The 16,815-nt window shown below is 43.7% G+C and overlaps 1 protein-coding gene across 5 annotated transcripts; it reads left to right on the forward strand.

The window, feature by feature from the left end:
• Positions 1-4,612: 4,612 nt before the first annotated feature.
• Positions 4,613-16,389, forward strand: PRRC1 (proline rich coiled-coil 1). Of its 5 annotated transcripts, none has more exons than XM_083417094.1 (9): positions 4,613-4,961; positions 6,675-6,797; positions 8,189-8,593; positions 9,943-10,109; positions 11,042-11,144; positions 12,300-12,463; positions 12,864-12,967; positions 13,452-13,554; positions 14,804-16,389. In XM_083417094.1, the coding sequence occupies exons 2-9, from the start codon at positions 6,695-6,697 to the stop codon at positions 15,011-15,013; spliced, it is 1,359 nt and encodes a 452-aa protein (XP_083273220.1). In that variant the 5' UTR covers positions 4,613-4,961; positions 6,675-6,694; the 3' UTR covers positions 15,014-16,389. The 5 variants fall into 5 exon arrangements, with proteins under 5 accessions (XP_083273220.1, XP_083273217.1, XP_083273221.1 ...); XM_083417091.1 differs by having other exon boundaries at positions 4,680-4,961; positions 12,300-12,467; positions 12,868-12,967; XM_083417095.1 differs by having other exon boundaries at positions 4,681-5,419.
• Positions 16,390-16,815: the final 426 nt, after the last annotated feature.

The following is a 16,815-nucleotide window of genomic DNA, read 5'->3' on the forward strand; positions in this document are numbered from 1 at the left end:
TCGTCTTGTCATTTTTGTGATGAAATGCATCACCTAGTGTTATACAACAAATTTTCCTTTTAATTAATTGATTCATGTGTTCTGTTCAGTCCTATGTTCTGTTTGGGACTCTGAATAGTTCCAGCTCCATATCCCCATGATTTAGAAGAGCCTTGGCCAGCATGGTTCCCTCTAGAAATTGTACTGTTTAGATTTCATGTTTTGGAGTGGGATAGAGTATTCGCACGTTGCCAACAAAAATGCTAATTGTTCTTCCCACATCACCATCCCAAACCTCCCTACCTTCCTTTGCTGGGAAGAGTCCAACAGCCAGACCAAAAAGTCTTGAGATCAAACCCATAATCAACTCTTAATAAGTATAGAAAATGGGAAGTAGGCTAAGTAGCATAAACCCTTTTAGGCCCATGGGTTCCTGAACTCTAGCTCATTCAGGTGCTCTGTGGCATGTTTGAAGTTGTGAGATTGAAGATGCAGGGGAGGCAGGGGAGAGCACATCCATCACAGTAAATGCATTAATTTTAAAATAGCTTTTATTTCACTTAGTTGTAGCAAGAGTTTGGCTTCTATGGCATTTGAACAGTAATGCAATAAAATAAGATTTAGAAGAAATAAAAAGAGACAATTGAAATAGTTTAAAACCATGCAGATCTGGTACACCACAACTGCAACAGGCAAGCAAACATTTACATGGTTGGCCAAGACCCCCAGCAATTTTCAAGCAGTCTGTGAGGGAAAAGATTGGGAAGCACTGATTTAGGCCCACCAGATGTGAGATGTGAGGAAGGTGGAGCAACTGTTGGCCCCTACCCACACCTTTTATAGGCTGGTTGCCAACCATGCCCTATCTATTGCTTGTGAGTAGTCCTAAACCAAGTTAAATCTATCCCATAAATCTTTTCTATTTTAAATGTTTTTATTAATGCTTAGGTCAACATAACCATGTAACCACCAAAGAACATCACAACATTTTAGTCATAACCTACAAAAATAGAATTTATTATGTCCTAAATGTATTGGCTCAGTTCAATAAATGTCTTTTTCTGAGGTGGGAAACATTTAGGGCATCTGAAAAATATTCAGGCAGTGCAAGCACATTCTGTGGGTTTTTGTGTGGTTTTTATAGTAATACATTTTTTTTCTTTTTCTTTTTTTCTTTAATTTGTTAACTGCCATTCATCTGAAGATCACTGGGTGGTTCATAACAAAAATATAACATGAAAACACAAAATGCATACTAAAACAAAAATGGAAGCAAAACAAACCAATAACCCTGTTCTCGAAGCCATATTTAGAAGGCCATATAATGTTGATCAGCCCAAGGCCTGGTGGAAGAGAAACATTTTCACCTGGTGCCTAACTTTTTGGTTTTTTGAAAAATAAGTCATTCAGACCCTATGAAGCAAGTGAGTAATAAAACTAAACCAATTAACTGGCATCAATTGCTTCCAACATTCTGGGATCCTGCTTGGGTTATTAGATACCAGCTGTCTGCATGCATGCTTAGCATCTGAGTAAGGAGTCAGTATCTGCAGTCCTGCTGGCAACCAGCCAACCCATCCACTGACCATATTTGGGCCAGTCCCCACAGCTACAACACTCAGTAGAACAGCGCAGGCAAGTCAGCAGCATCCCAGAGAGCACATGTGAATAAGCAAGATTATGCTGGGAATGCTTGCATGAACAGCCAGCTACCTGTCTGCCCACTTGCGTGCTGGCCTGCCCTTCCTTCATGCCCCAATTCCTGCCCCCCCCATGCTGTCCAGAGGGGTCAGTCTTTTTTATTTATTTACTCAAGCAGCTTCAAGGGCTCCAATCTAACATGATTGTGATTATTGAATTTATATCCCACTTTCTCTATGGAGCTCTAAGTGGCTTATATGGTTCTCCCCCTCATTTAATCCCAACAACCCTGTGAGGTAGGTTGAGAAGTTAAACACAGATCTCCAGAGAAGGCTCTGCTGGTGCCTCTGTTGCAGAATTTTAGGCTCCCTCTCCCCCAGATTTACATAAAATACAGCGGTACCTTGGTTTCTGAACGTCTCTGTTGATGAATGTTTTGGAACCCGAACACTGAAAACCCGGAAGTAAATGCTTCCATTTTCGAATGCACCTCAAAAGTCGAATGGCTTCTGCTGCGTGTTTTTCCATTTTCTCATTTGAATTTGCTGACAGCCCTTTGCGCCTCAGTTTTCAAACATTTTGGAACTTGAAGTCTTCTGGAACAGAGATTACATTAAAGAACCGAGGTACCACTGTATTGGATTTTGGGGGACTCTTGCAGATCTGGAAACTGTTTTGGTGTTGCCATGAGTCTTGCTGTTATCTCCTGTTCCTCATTTTATTCTTGTTTTTTTAAAAGATTTCATGTTTATGCTCTCAATAATGCAGAACAATGCAAATGCTTTTAAACACTTATTGTAAAATGGTAACAGAACTTGCATTATTGAACAACATACATTAAATATCATAAATAAAAAAATACAATGTGATCCCATTACTCAGTTACGGGGGGTAAGCACCAATGAACTCAGTCGGTGGAACTTACCACAGCAGCTGTGTGCACACTGTATATTTAAAGCACACAACTTCCTTCAAAGTGCCCTAGGAGCTTTTGTTTGCTGCTCACAGAGCTACAATTCCCAGCACCCTTAAGAAACTACAATTCCTATGATTTTTTGGGAGAAGCTTGTGAATGAATATACCAGCCTTTCCCAACCTGGTGTGCTTCAGATATTTAGACTACAATTTTCTCCTGCCCCAACCAGCATGCTATGTTGATGCAAGCTGTAGTCCAAAAGATCTGGAGGCACCAAGCTGGAGGAAGCTTTAGTACACTGTAGTTAAGTAAAACAAACTCGAAACAAATGGGGCTTCAAGGCCCATTTAGAAGGCAGCACTAAAGCCTTTTTGCCGGCCTTTTGAAGGATTTTAACAGTGCCATCCTATACATACCAACTAAAAACAAGTTCACTGAGTTAAATGGGCCTTAGTCTCCAGTTAAGTGCATAAAGTGCTATTTATTCTAGTCCACATTTTAGTGTAGTGTTCTTTTTAAACAGGGATTTATGCCATCTGCCAGAAACACCCTTCTGTATTCTGCAGACAAGTCTAAGGTTGCCATAAGTCTGGAATTTCCAGGACATAGCCAGCAATCGGCCGTTGGAAACAGTGTCTGGGCGGAAATCACTTTAAAAAACGACCTTGACAGATTAGAGAACTGGGCCAAAACAAACAAGATGAATTTTAACAGGGAGAAATGTAAAGTATTGCACTTGGGCAAAAAAAAAAATGAGAGGCACAAATACAAGATGGGTGACACCTGGCTTGAGAGCAGTACATGTGAAAAGGATCTAGGAGTCTTGGTTGACCACAAACTTGACATGAGCCAACAGTGTGACGCGGCAGCTAAAAAAGCCAATGCAATTCTGGGCTGCATCAATAGGAGTATAGCATCTAGATCAAGGGAAGTTATAGTGCCACTGTATTCTGCTCTGGTCAGACCTCACCTGGAGTATTGTGTCCAGTTCTGGGCACCACAGTTCAAGAAGGACACTGACAAACTAGAACGTGTCCAGCGGAGGGCAACCAAAATGGTCAAAGGCCTGGAAACGATGCCTTATGAGGAACGGCTAAGGGAGCTGGGCATGTTTAGCCTGGAGAAGAGGAGGTTAAGGGGTGATATGATAGCCATGTTCAAATATATAAAAGGATGTCACATAGAGGAGGGAGAAAGGTTGTTTTCTGCTGCTCCAGAGAAGCGGACACGGAGCAATGGATCCAAACTACAAGAAAGAAGATTCCACCTAAACATTAGGAAGAACTTCCTGACAGTAAGAGCTGTTCGACAGTGGAATTTGCTGCCAGGGAGTGTGGTGGAGTCTCCTTCTTTGGAGGTCTTTAAGCAGAGGCTTGACAACCATATGTCAGGAGTGCTCTGATGGTGTTTCCTGCTTGGCAGGGGGTTGGACTCGATGACCCTTGTGGTCTCTTCCAACTCTATGATTCTATGATTCTATGAAAAGTCTGGGGGAAACCCAGATGTATGGCAACACGATGGAAAAAACAGGGGAAACAGCTCTAAAAGCTTTAAAGCACTGTTTTTGGGTTAGGCTTCCCCAAAACAATTTTGGTGGTTTCAAAAAAAAAAAAAAAAAAAAAAAAGGTCAAGAAATTTGTGCGCACTAGGAATATTTTACTTTTTGAAATAGGGCAACCCTAAGCAAGACTGGCTAGGCCAGTAATTAAAAACTATCTCACCATAAGGCTTACTGCCCCCCCCCTTCCACAAACTCAAAAGCAATGATTTTAATATTTCTTATAACTGAGCAGGGTACAAAGTTTGGGTCTCTGTCTCATGACATTCCCCCCTAAACCACTAAATGACAAAAATAGGGGAAGAAAAGTGGGCAAACGAAATTATAAAACAAAAGCTTTTGTTGGATGATACTGTCTTAACCCTGGAAAAACCCTATAGATTCGGTATATTAGAATTATTAAAGGAGATAATTGAATTTGGAAAATTGGCTAATAATAATAATACCAACTAATTGAAAAAAAAAAAGCCCGTGAAACCAGCAGGTGCGATGAAGGGAACCAAGCCTCCAGCAAGGTTCGCCGCGGCGGAGAGAAGCGGAGGCGGCGCGAGCCTTTCCCGCCCCGCGGCTGCTCCTCCCCGCTGCCGCAGCGAACGTGGCAGGTCCCCAGGAGGAAGAGGAGGAGGAGAGGGGAGGTGGTTGCTGTTGCGGCTGCCGCTGAAGCCGCCGCCTCCCCGGTCCCGCCTCCCGCCATTTTGAGTCTCCGGAGCCGGGAGAGCGAAGAAGAGCTTCCCCCTCGGGCGGGCTGTGGGAGGCCGCGGCGGCGACCCCTTTCCTCCCTACCCGCCACCGCTTCAGTGAGGCGAGGAAAAAGGGGCTGGCGGGCGGAAGCGTACGCGTGAGGGACTGAGGTGCTTTTACTCTTAGGTGGGTTTTGTTTTTGTTTTTGCTTCTGTTACTACTACTATTAGTGACACGGCTGCTGCGGCCGTTGCCCGTAACGGCCACGCGAGCAAGGGCGACGGGACGAGGGAAGAGATGGGGGTTGTAGAACGGAGAAGAAGAGCTTCTCAGTTAGGGAGCGGGGCGCAAAGACGTGGCAGAACAGATGCCGGTGCGCGCGTGCGCAAGGCAAGCGGTCCCCGGTGCATGGCGGGAAGTGTAGTTCTTTAAACGCGATCTTAACTCTCCCCCCCCCCGGCCTCCTTCAGCAGTATACAAAGGACCAAGGGTGGTGGGGTGGGGGACAGACGGACCCTGCTGTTGAATTGCAACTCCCATCGTCTCCAGCTTGGACAGTTGTCGCTGATGATGAGGATGATGGGAGTTGGTAGTCTCAACGCCAGGAGCCTCCACTTCCCCGCCCTTGTACAAAGGGAGCCAAGGTGGGAAGGGTGGGGGAGATTGCTTCTCACTTCCTTGCTGGCTCACCCCACCCCGCCAGCTGTGTTGGTTGGTTGCTAGACAGCAGAAGGCCCAGAATTCATACCTGACCCAAATGGGTGGTTGGGTGCTCAAGGTGGGCACCCCATCCTCCCAATTCCATCCTCACAACAGCCCTGTGAGGTAAATTAGGCTAAGAGAAGGTGAATTTTGCCCCAGGTTATCACAACAGCTCTGTGATAACTAGGCTGATGAAGGATGCTTGGACTAAATATTCCTCTCTCCTTCCCCCAAACACCATACCCTCCAACATTTCTCTGATGAAAATAGGGACATCCTAAATAATAATAATTGGGACACGGGTGGCGCTGTGGGTTAAACCACAGAGCCTAGGGCTTGCCGATCAGAAGGTCGGCGGTTCGAATCCCCGCTATGGGGTGAGTTCCCGTTGCTCGGTCCCTGCTCCTGCCAACCTAGCAGTTCGAAAGCATGTCAAAGTTGAAGTAGATAAATAGGTACCGCTCCGGTGGGAAGGTAAACAGCGTTTCCGTGTGCTGCTCTGGTTCGCCAGAAGCGGCTTCGTCATGCTGGCCACATGACCTGGAAGCTGTACGCCGGCTTCCTCGGCCAATAAAGCGAGATGAGCGCTGCAACCCCAGAGTCAGCCACGACTGGACCTAATGGTCAGGGGTCCCTTTACCTTTAAATAATAATAATAATAATAATAATAATAATAATAATAATAATAATAATAATAATGGTCTACCCCTCTGACTGGGTTGCCCCAGTCACTCTGGGCGGCTTCCAACATACATAAAAACATAATAAAACATTAAACAATGTCCTTATACGGGACTGCCTTCAGATGTCTTCTAAAGGTTGTATAATTACTTATCTCCTTGGCTCGAGGGTCACACAAACTTATCTTCAGAATAACCCCTTCAGAATTTTGCTGAGAAGCTTCTTGACTATGTGTATTATAACTTTTATTGTTGTCCATGCACCCACACTTTAAATCCTAATTATCAGGCACCAGGTTGGAAAAATTGCACCAGCTGTTGTTCTTCTGTGTGTCTGAACACACTGGAAGTTCAGACACCTCTGAGTCAGACTTTGAGTACTGACATATTTTAAGTACTGACAGAGGTTTGGCCTATTGCTGGTCCTGCAAATTGGCAGTTTTAAGCAGCCAGTACTAGATGTACACAATGCAGCAGCTGTTTGTTTCATTTCAATCCATTTTCTCTTTCTTTCCAGCTCTGTGTTGCTGAAGGAAAATGATGGAAGAGAGCGGGATAGAGACGACTCCACCTGGAACGCCCCCACTGAGCACAGCGGGGGCAGGGCCTGTACCCACCACTACTGCCCCAGTCTCATTAGGTATAAGTGTTTCATCAGTGACTAGTCTTGTTTGTTCACATGGGGGTTTTTCCTTTTAAATTTAGTAGTTCTGAGTCAGTAAAAGGAAAGGTTGCAGTTCCTTCTGTTTGACGAAAGAAGTGGATTCAGTGGAGGGTCCTGCTGGACGTGGGGGTGGAGGGTTTTTTTGCTAGCCCCTTTTGTAGTCCTACCTTTCAGTCTTTTCTGGAGCATCTTGCAAACATTCAGAGCAGCATTTTAGGGGGCTGCAAGAGAAGAAGAGACTGGCAGAAGTAATCTGTCCTTCCACTTCCAGGTGAGCATCCCATGAGGGGAACTCTGCTCAGGAGAAATCTGGACCCAGCCCAATAAACCTTTCCACACTATTTTTTAAGTATTTAATTTGTTGCTTATTTCTAACTCACCTTTCGCTAGCTGGTCCCAGGGAGGAATACGATAAGAAGTCAAGAAAGCTGTGACTATATAAATACATGTGTAGGTGGCAGACAGCTTTATACTTTATTATTTGCCCCTCCCAACAGCTCCTTAGCTGACACAAAGAGTTTGAGCAGATGCTAAGAATTACATTTCTTGCTTATGAAATTGTGCTGGGGTATCAGACATTCGTTTTAGGATACGGGGGGAATAGCTGGTTTATGGGCCGATGTTGGGACATCAAAGCACCTTGCGTTATGAGGTGCATATCTGAACCCACATGCATGCCCACATGTGCATATGAACCCAGCATACACCATTGACAGGAATGGAACCACTGATACACACCCACCCATGGCTAGAAAGCAGAATTCAAGATACATCTGCATTTGGGAAAGTGCACGCATGAGATGCTGCTCTCAGCCGAGTGCTATCTTACATGCCATGTCTTGCCAGATCAAAGTCAGAGTGGTAGTTTAGTTCAAAAAGTGGATTGAGCTTAGAAAAGGTATTTCAGAAGGAAAGGAGGAGCTCTTCTAACTTCAAGGGTCTGGAGCCTTTGCTTGCTGCCAGCCACACTAATTAATTGGGGAGGGTTTTCATTTGAGCTTAAAGTGTCACTTAAATTCATGTTAACATTTCAATCCAATGACCTGCTTCAGTTGCATTTTAAAACATATGCCGTTTGATCTCTAAATTATAACTTCATTGGTTGAAAATGCTTAATATTTGCAGCTCAGTAATAAACCTTTGCTTGCACAGGAAGAGCTGGCTATGCATTGTGTCACATGGTTAATCTTTGACTTCTTACCTGTTGGACTGTTTCCTTACTGTAAGTTATTTGCTAATCTGCTACAAATATAAGATGTTTTAGCTCTATTATTCTGCTGCAGTTCTTTTGTTTGTATCATTCTAAAAGTTTTAAAAAGCCCCTCAACTAAAACTTGCCTTCTCCTTTTCCTCTCTCTCGCCCTCAGCCTTAACTCCTTCCCTCCCTCCTCCCTCCTCTTTTCCTCCTTCCCAAGCACCATTTTCCTCACCTTTGCCATCTGCAGGCTCCTCTCTTCCATCCATGACGACATCCCCGGTGCCTTTGCCTTTGGTGCCTCCCATGGCCCTTTCAGCGGGTGCCTCCCTTGGGACCTCGAGGCCTCCCATGATGACACCGCCAGTCGCCTCGTCCCCTTTCAGCAGCCCCCGCCCCCAGTTCTCATCCCCTCCACCCCTGAGTTCAACTCCTGGCCCTGTGCTTTCTGCCCCTCCCACTGGTCCTCCCATATCAGGGTTTTCTATGGCATCGACCCACGACATCACCAAAGGCCATGCGGGACGAGCACCACAGACGCCCCTGATGCCCTCGTTTTCTGCACCTTCAGTCACCGGTAACCATAGTGTTTTTGCTTGGCTTTTTAAAACAAGAGTTTATCTATATTGGTTGTTGTGTTACCAAGGAAACCAGTACTGATTCTCTCCCAGGAAATGCTGGCTGGTTCCAAATGGCTTGGGGCTGGCTCCTGCACCCTTGCCCCACCATGCGTGGACCTTGACCAGGAAATGCATATCTATGTAGGCCATGCTCACGTGGGTTGCCTTCCCTCCTCCCTTTTATTTTTAAATGCTACTTATTAAATGTTCTCTACGCTGCTTTTCAATTATGGAAAACTAAAATGATAAAACTTAATAAAGTCCAAGAAAAACAATTTACATGAGTAAAATCATCACTGATTTATATTTAATAATAATAATAATAATAATAATTTATACCCAACAGAATATTTAAAACACAATAAAACACCAGAGACCAGTAGTAAGGGTCAAAGCAAGCCTGTGTCTTTACTTGACTGTGAAAACACCCAACAGTTGTTGCTCATCTGTTCTCATTGGGCAGAGTGTTCCACATTACAGGTTCCACAACAGAGAACACTCCCTCTCCGCACGCACATCAGATGGAGCTATGTGGGTCATGGTATGGTCAGAATGGCCCCATCTGTAAGACCAGTGTCTTACCTGGTCTTACAGATCTAACCTGGTCCCAAGCTGTTTTTAGCCACTTTTTAAACCCACAAACACTGTATTGCAAGTGTGAGGTTGACTTCTAGGCTGTGGGATATATACAGCCCTTAGGACGTTCCCCAGCCCACATTTCCCTCTCCCTCCTCTCACACCAGCTCTCCTCAGGTACTTTAGCCAGGCTGGAAGGTGTTATTGATAACATCGGAATGGCTTGTTGATTAATTAAGAAAAGCAGTGTGATATTAGATGATCAGCACTTTGTGAAATTCACAGCATGGGAAGTCACCCAAAGATATAAAATTCGGCATTTATATTTTGCTTTTTTATTGTATTGTAATTTGGAATGTTTTAATGTGGTTTTTATTGGATTATTAAATTGGAAAACTTAATAAATATTATAATAAAAAAGGAAGGTGTTATTGAACTGTGATAATGCCTCTTGCTTGCCAAGATGGAGGTTGGAAAGAGGCCTGTGTGAGGGTTGAAACCGCCACTAGTTTTACGTGGTCAGAATGTGGCAGTCTCTTCCATTGTACAGTTACCTCCAAACTCAAATTGTGTCTTTAAACTGGTAAAGGTCTTTTGACATAAACAGGTTTTTTTCTGGAAAACTGAAGATGTTCAGTATTGTTTTAATTGTTGAATAAGAAATGGCAGGCTACAGCAGTTGCGAACCATGGTGGGTTACGCAAAATGTTTCCTTGCTGTTGGTTTTCAGGTGTCTTCACTGGCCCGGCATCACAGCAGCCCTGTGGGCCACCCCCACTGGCACCTGGCTTTGGAGCAGGCTCTTCAATTACTTTCCCAGAGGAACACGAAGACCCCCGGGGAGCTGTCGTGCAGAGTGATGCATCTGCTGGAGGAGGACTGTGGGGCTTTATCAAAGTAAGGCTGAAAAGCAAAGGTAGCTGTGCTGCTGGTCCATAAGAAAAGCCTCCAAACCACACAGTCAGACAATAGTTTCTTTGTGACCAAGCATATATTACAGAAGTGAGGCAGGTTTTTGAGTTCTCCAGATCCTTTTATCAGGGAAGATGCTACACAGATCAGGAGGGGAGCGGGGAGTGGAAAAAAAAATTAGGCTGGTGTTGTAGCCATGAGAATAGAGTGGTACCTTGGTTTACAACCATAATCCGTTCCAGAGGTCCGTTTGTAAATCAAAACAGGTTGTAACCCAAGACGCGCTTTCGCCAATGGGGCCTCCCCCAAAAAATTTATTTGTAATCCAAAAAAAAAATGGGTTGTAATCCAAAAAAAGCTTGCAAACCAGGACATGCACTTCCGGGTTTGCCGGGTTTGTAATCCAAAACATATGCAAACCAAGACATATGCAAACCAAGGTACCACTGTAGTTTTTAGACTGCTCTGAGTTTGAGCACATGGGGTCGGGGCACACAGAGATATTGAGAGTGGGGCCAGCATGCGTGCCCTCACTCTCTCTGCTTGTGTTTTGCATTCCCTGAGCTGGTGTAGTATATTTACTTGTATAAGATATTGACAAGCCGCTCTTCACCTCAGTAGCAATCCCAGGGCCACCCTCAAAGTAAAAAATGCTGCACTCTCCAACATTTCTCTGATGAAATTAGAGATGTCCCCTCTTAACATTTCTCCGATGAAAGTAGGGGTGTCCTAAGGAAAAGCAGGACATTTCTGGATCAAATCAGAAACTGGGACAGCTTCTGTAAATCTGGGACTGTCCCTGGAAATTAGGGACACTTGGAGGGTCTGAAATACAACATCTGCCTGAAGCAAATGGCTGAATTGGGTATAGCTTTGAGAGCAAAATGAGCTGAATGAGTTGTGCCTTTTCCCTGCAGGGTGTGGCAGGGAATCCTGTGGTGAAGTCCGTGTTGGATAAAACCAAGCACTCAATGGAGACAATGATCACGACTCTGGATCCTGGCATGGCTCCCTATATCAGTAAGTGAAGAAAGCCTGATGGGCCTTGGGGGGGGGGGGGGAGCATGCAACTCGGCCTACTCAGGGCCCTCACAGACCCAGGCTGCAGCAAAGCCTCTCTTTTGGGGTTGTTGGTTGATGAGACATTGTCTCTTTCTGTTTCTAATTGATGGATCACAAACTCGGCTCCTCCTGCAAACATCAGGCCACACAGCCAGTGGAGGCATTTTGCAGATTTCCCAAGTGCATCTTCATAGCAATACAAGCTTCACTGATGTTGCTACCGGTGTGTTTCGAAGAGTGAACTCATAAAGGAAGTTACAACGGCTGCTAATTTGATAGTATTGGGTATCTAGTGGCGGGACAAGTAGTTGTAGCAGCCAATGGCTGCATTTGGTTCTGTGAGAAGTGAAAGAGTCTAGCTGGCCTCCTCCCAGCCTTATGTGTTCCCCACTCCCCCATCTTTCTCACACATGGTCGGGAGAAGAAGGGGGGCGGGGATATTTTGCTTCCACTTTCAGTTAACCACAGCTTGGCATGTCATTCAGACTTCGAACAGTCATCAGTCTTAACTATGGTTAGTTTAAACAAGTTGGCTTCCTGAAGCCATGCTTTGAAGTTGCTTTGTTTGGAGGTAACTATAACGAGGATTAACAATTGGTCTAGATGACCTGACAAACAGCATTGTGGAAGCTTCCAGACTCTTGGCCATGCAGGAGGTGGGGGAGTGGGTAACCCCATATGGAAGCCACTCATTCACATCTCACTAAACCATAGCAGAGCATCATGCAGGGCTTTTAGCATGGCTGCAGCTGTCCTGATATGTGCCTGCTATCTGCACCTTCCAGAAAAGAATTGAAGACATTTTTGTTCGGTCAACACCTAGACTGGTGTGTGTGTGTGTGTCTGCCATGAGTGTCTGCATTGTATAGTTTTTTAAAAGCTAGTTTCTGCTGTTTTCTGTGCCATTTTAAATATATATAGTGCTTTGCCTTGAGACACGTGTGTGAAAGGTGACAATAAATATGCACCCTGGTCCATCTCCAGATAATTGCTTTGCCAAGGAAAGGGAGGGATCCTGACTGGCAAACACAAGTTCTCTCCCACCCCACCCCACCCCACGGTCTGAATGTATCTGCCTGTATAGGTTTATGTTTTAATGTTTTTTTATTATAGAATCTGGGGGAGAACTGGACATTGTTGTCACTTCTACTAAAGAAGTCAAGGTTGCTGCTGTAAGAGAAGCTTTTCAGGAAGTTTTTGGGATGGCCACAGTTACAGGAGAAGCTGGGCAGTCCAACATTGCGCCACAGCCAGTTGGCTACGCAGCTGGATTGAAGGCGAGTTGCCGTCGTTTCCTGGAGATTTGTATCACTTTTGTGATATTTTTAAAAATCATTTAAAATGTGTCTTCACTTGTTTCATACACAACAATGTAGCACCTAATAACTCTTTGGCAATGTTTTCTTTTTCACACGACTACATTTTATAACCTACAAAAATGAAACAAAGCATAATCCATTTTTATAAAAGCACAAAATAAGGACCTGGTCACTAAGGAACCAAAGACACACTGAGATTGCAGTTGAGTGTCCCATTTCCCTTCTGTAAATTTGAATATTTGTAGTTGGTTTACTTCAGATCCTTGATTTTGCTTTTGGCTAAGGTTCATCGCAAGCAGTAAGTGCTGAATGAGAGCTGTATTGACTGTATTGACTGCTTCTTTTCCTTGTCCTTTAGGGAGCTCAGGAAAGGATTGACAGCTTGCGCAGGACAGGAGTCATTCATGAGAAGCAGCCTGCCGTGTCTGTGGAAAATTTCATTGCGGAATTGCTTCCTGACAAGTAAGGCCATTTAACATGTTGCTCAAGATAAAAGTCAATTAGTATCATATCCACAGGACTTGTTGATACTCTAAACCGGAGCTGAAATAAGAGTTGTCTGCCTGTTGCAGTTGCTTGGTATAATTCACCCTCTTGTCCCTAGTGCTTAAAACTGGGCATAGTTTGCATAACCCATAATTAAATAATTCACTTTCAAGCGTGGCCAGATCCTGAAATGTAGCAAGCAAAACCCTGCCGGAACAGACCTCTGACATTTTGTAATTAACTTCCTTAGAGTTTGGAACATGACTATAAATTCTGGAACAACGTTCTTCCTTGATTGTTAGCTTTGGGCTGGGAAAACTAAAAATTGTTTCCAAAGGGAAAGTGTTAGTGGAGGTGCCTTGGCTGCCTGCCTTTCAAAACTACTAAGCTCTCCAGACAGTTGATACATGGAATTCCAATTTAATATGATTTGATAATAACATTTTTGTCACTGTAACAGGTGGTTTGATATTGGCTGCCTAATTGTTGAGGATCCCATCCATGGCATTCACCTTGAAACATTTACACAAGCAACGCCAGTGCCTTTGGAATATGTACAACAGGTAAGCTTTAATCTCTAAGGGGCTGAATCCTTTTCCAACGCAGCAGGTTGGTAAAGCCTCTTCTAAGGGATGGTAGCCAAGAACCCCCGAAGATCACTCTAGGAGTAGAAAAGGGTAAAGGTAAAGGGACCCCTGACCATTAGGTCCAGTTGCGGACGACTCTGGGGTTGCTTTATTGGCTGAGGGAGCCAGCGTACAGCTTCCGGGTCATGTGGCGAGCATGACTAAGCTGTTTCTGACAAACCAGTGCAGCGCACGGCACGGAAACGCCGTTTACCTTCTCGCCGGAGGTATTTATCTACCTATTTATCTACTTGCACCTTGACACACTTCTAAAAATGATTGCCATTAAATTCTATTACCTTTAGTGTCTCTTTCATTGCATATATTTTAAAAAATAATGTGGATTACATTTGATTGATTGATATCTATACCTCTTAATATATTGAACATTTGTGAGTGAGCTGGCAGTAAGCATTGGGGGATGTTCCTTAAGATGGTCTGTAGGCTGGAGGGCTTAAAAACCACAGCGAGTCAGCCTCATTCATTCTGAGGCACCTTTGAACATCCTGCACTGCCAGGAGGCTCAGAATCACAGAATTGTAGAGTTGGAAGGGACCCCAAGGACCATCTAGTCCAGCCCCCTGCAATGCAGCAATCTTTCTGCCCAATGGGGGGCTCAAACTCGCAGCTCTGAGATTAAGAGTCTCATTCTCTACCAACCGAGCTATCGCAGGCTCATATTTAGTGAGATTCCCCTTCTGATTTGGGCCCATTGGTTCCACTTCCACCCTCTGGAGCAACAGAAAGCAAATGCGAGAGCCTTCTAGCCGTCTATGCCCCATGCTAAACGTACCCAGCTCTTTCAACCTCATCTCAGAGAACCTAGTCATGGGCACTGATGGTGCTGTGAAAAAATGCCTATAATCTGCTGCAACTGAGTGAAAGTTTGGCTGATTTATTCCTGAAAAGGAGAAAATAAGTGTTCCTGTCATCCCTTAGCCTGTTAAACCAGAGGTTCTTTTCACAACAAATTTCACTAGCAGCACTTTAAATTCTATAGAATTTCTATAGAACTTATAGCTGCTATAAAACTTTGTTACACTTGTTAAGTCAAATGCTAACAGCAGTATTATTTATGCTTTTGAATGAACTTTGAACTATGGCGATATAGCTCTGGAGGAGGTTGAACTTGCTTGGGTGCTTCCCCTTTTCCCCGTACTCACTCCCGATTTAAATTATTTCACAGGCTCAAAGTCTAACTCCTCAGGATTATAACCTAAGATGGTCAGGTTTGTTGGTGACAGTGGGGGAGGTGATAGAGAAGCAATTACTGCACGTCAGCAGAACGGATTGGCACTCTGCGTTCACCGGCATGTCCCGCCGACAGATGATCTACAGCACAGCCAAAGCTATTGCAGGGATGTACAAGCAGCGTTTACCACCCAGGAGCATTTGAGAGGAAACGGACTCTGAACGCGACACATTCCTTAAAAACTGGTGTTGAAAAGAAATGGTTGCATCTGTTCCATGGCCCTCTGTTGACGCCCCTCGGTTTTGTAATCTACATATAAAATGTAATTTTGTTTTAAAAGTGAAGGTACTCTTTGGATAATGGAAATGAGCAATTCTTAATTTAGTCACCTAATAAAATGGCTCCCAAAACTAGTAGGCATATTTATAGAGCAAGGTCAGAAAGCATTAAAATGTATTTCATTTCAAACACTAAATCAGGGATGGGAATCCTGATGCTGTTGGACTCCAAACTCCCATCAGCCCCGGCAGACAGCATGGCCAGTAGTCAGGGATGATGGGAGTTGCAGTCCAGAAACAACCGGAGGCCCCTCTCCAACATGTCCCCCACCCTTGAACCAAATGGGTGTTTGACAGACATTTTGGATTTTATTTAAGAGGCATGTTAGTCATTCACAGCACCTAGGATAGGTTTGGAATCCAAGGCCAGAGTCACTGGCATATGTGTTGCAGGTGTGGTCAGGTTTGGTTAGGGTTTCAAAGAGGAAGCTGTTTGTAAAGTTCCTCTTTGCAGTCATCCTCCTTAACACCAGGGGGTCAAGAAGCAGACAAATGAAACCTATTTTCTTGGTTATATTTCACAGCAAAGAAAAATATCAGAAATCACCTAGCTAAGTGCCTTTTGCTGCATAAATAGGTACAAGGCTGCAATCGGTTAACTTTTACAATGCATCTTAAGCTATGGGCCATTACTGAGCAATTTGTTTACCTCCATCGCAAATGCTGCCCCAGGTTGTATGCTCAAAATTGTGCATATTTATATACTGCACAGAGTATTTTGATAACTTTTTTTTTAAAAAAAACCTCTTTCTGCCTTAAAATAAAAGTTTCTCAATTTCTACTTAGTCTTTATCTTTTGTAGATGCTTTCAAAAGACAGTTTTATATAGACTAGTTAGCTAGTTTATTATATTTTTATCCAGTGAAAAATCTGTAGTTTTTCTAGTTAATATATTTTGGCTTGCCATGTAAAATCAGAATTAGATGTTGCTCCCGTAGGATTTTAATTATTCTTCTTCAAAAGGTTTTAATACTTCATTCATCACTGGTCCTTTCCAAAAGCACGAGTATGGCCATGGTTTGATTCTGACAGAACAAAGTGTTTTTGGTGAGTTACGTGGGTATATAGGGAGAGAAAATCTTGCTATATTTATTTTGTGTTATCAATGCAACAGGGAAAACTCAACTAGAGAGAGAATGAGTACATCTTTTTCTTCACAAGCACCAAAAGTTCCATTCCTTATGTACCCTCTTGGAAAATCTTATGAGGGATGTATAAAAGCATTAAATGTTTCATGTTCAATCAAGTCTGAGATTTTTCTTTAGGTTTACATTATCTCTGTCCATTGGCCAAACTGGCACTTGAATTTGTTTTCTCTTTCCTATCCATCATCATCTTGATCCTCCCCACATTTTTAATGTTTACAGACTTTATAGCCTGGCTTCCCATACATCAGAAAATTCAAGGGCATTAATAAAAGCTCAATAAAGGAAAATAACACCATTGGATGGCTCTTCTCTGGACTTGAAATGGAACTGTAACAGTATGTGTCTAAACCCACATACGTGTCCAATGTGTATTCATACATATGCACACACCAACAGAGGGTTTGGGGTCTTTTGCTAGGGTTATAATATGTGTAAGTTCATGAATGTGTTTGCCCCTATTCTTGCCTAAATAAAACTCCTGACACCCGATACTTTATTTTATTCGGGGCTGGCGATCCTA

This window comes from Podarcis tiliguerta (genome assembly GCF_965153285.1).
Source record: "Podarcis tiliguerta genome assembly, chromosome: 16".
NCBI classification, from domain to species: Eukaryota; Metazoa; Chordata; class Lepidosauria; order Squamata; family Lacertidae; genus Podarcis; species Podarcis tiliguerta.

Coding starts and splice junctions, on each gene's coding strand:
- PRRC1 (XM_083417094.1), top strand. CDS start 6,695: ATGATGGAAGAGAGCGGGATAGAGACGACTCCACCTGGAACGCCCCCA. Junction 8,594..9,942: donor TTCTGCACCTTCAGTCACCG/GTAACCATAGTG, acceptor GTTGGTTTTCAG/GTGTCTTCACTGGCCCGGCA. Junction 12,968..13,451: donor GCGGAATTGCTTCCTGACAA/GTAAGGCCATTT, acceptor TCACTGTAACAG/GTGGTTTGATATTGGCTGCC.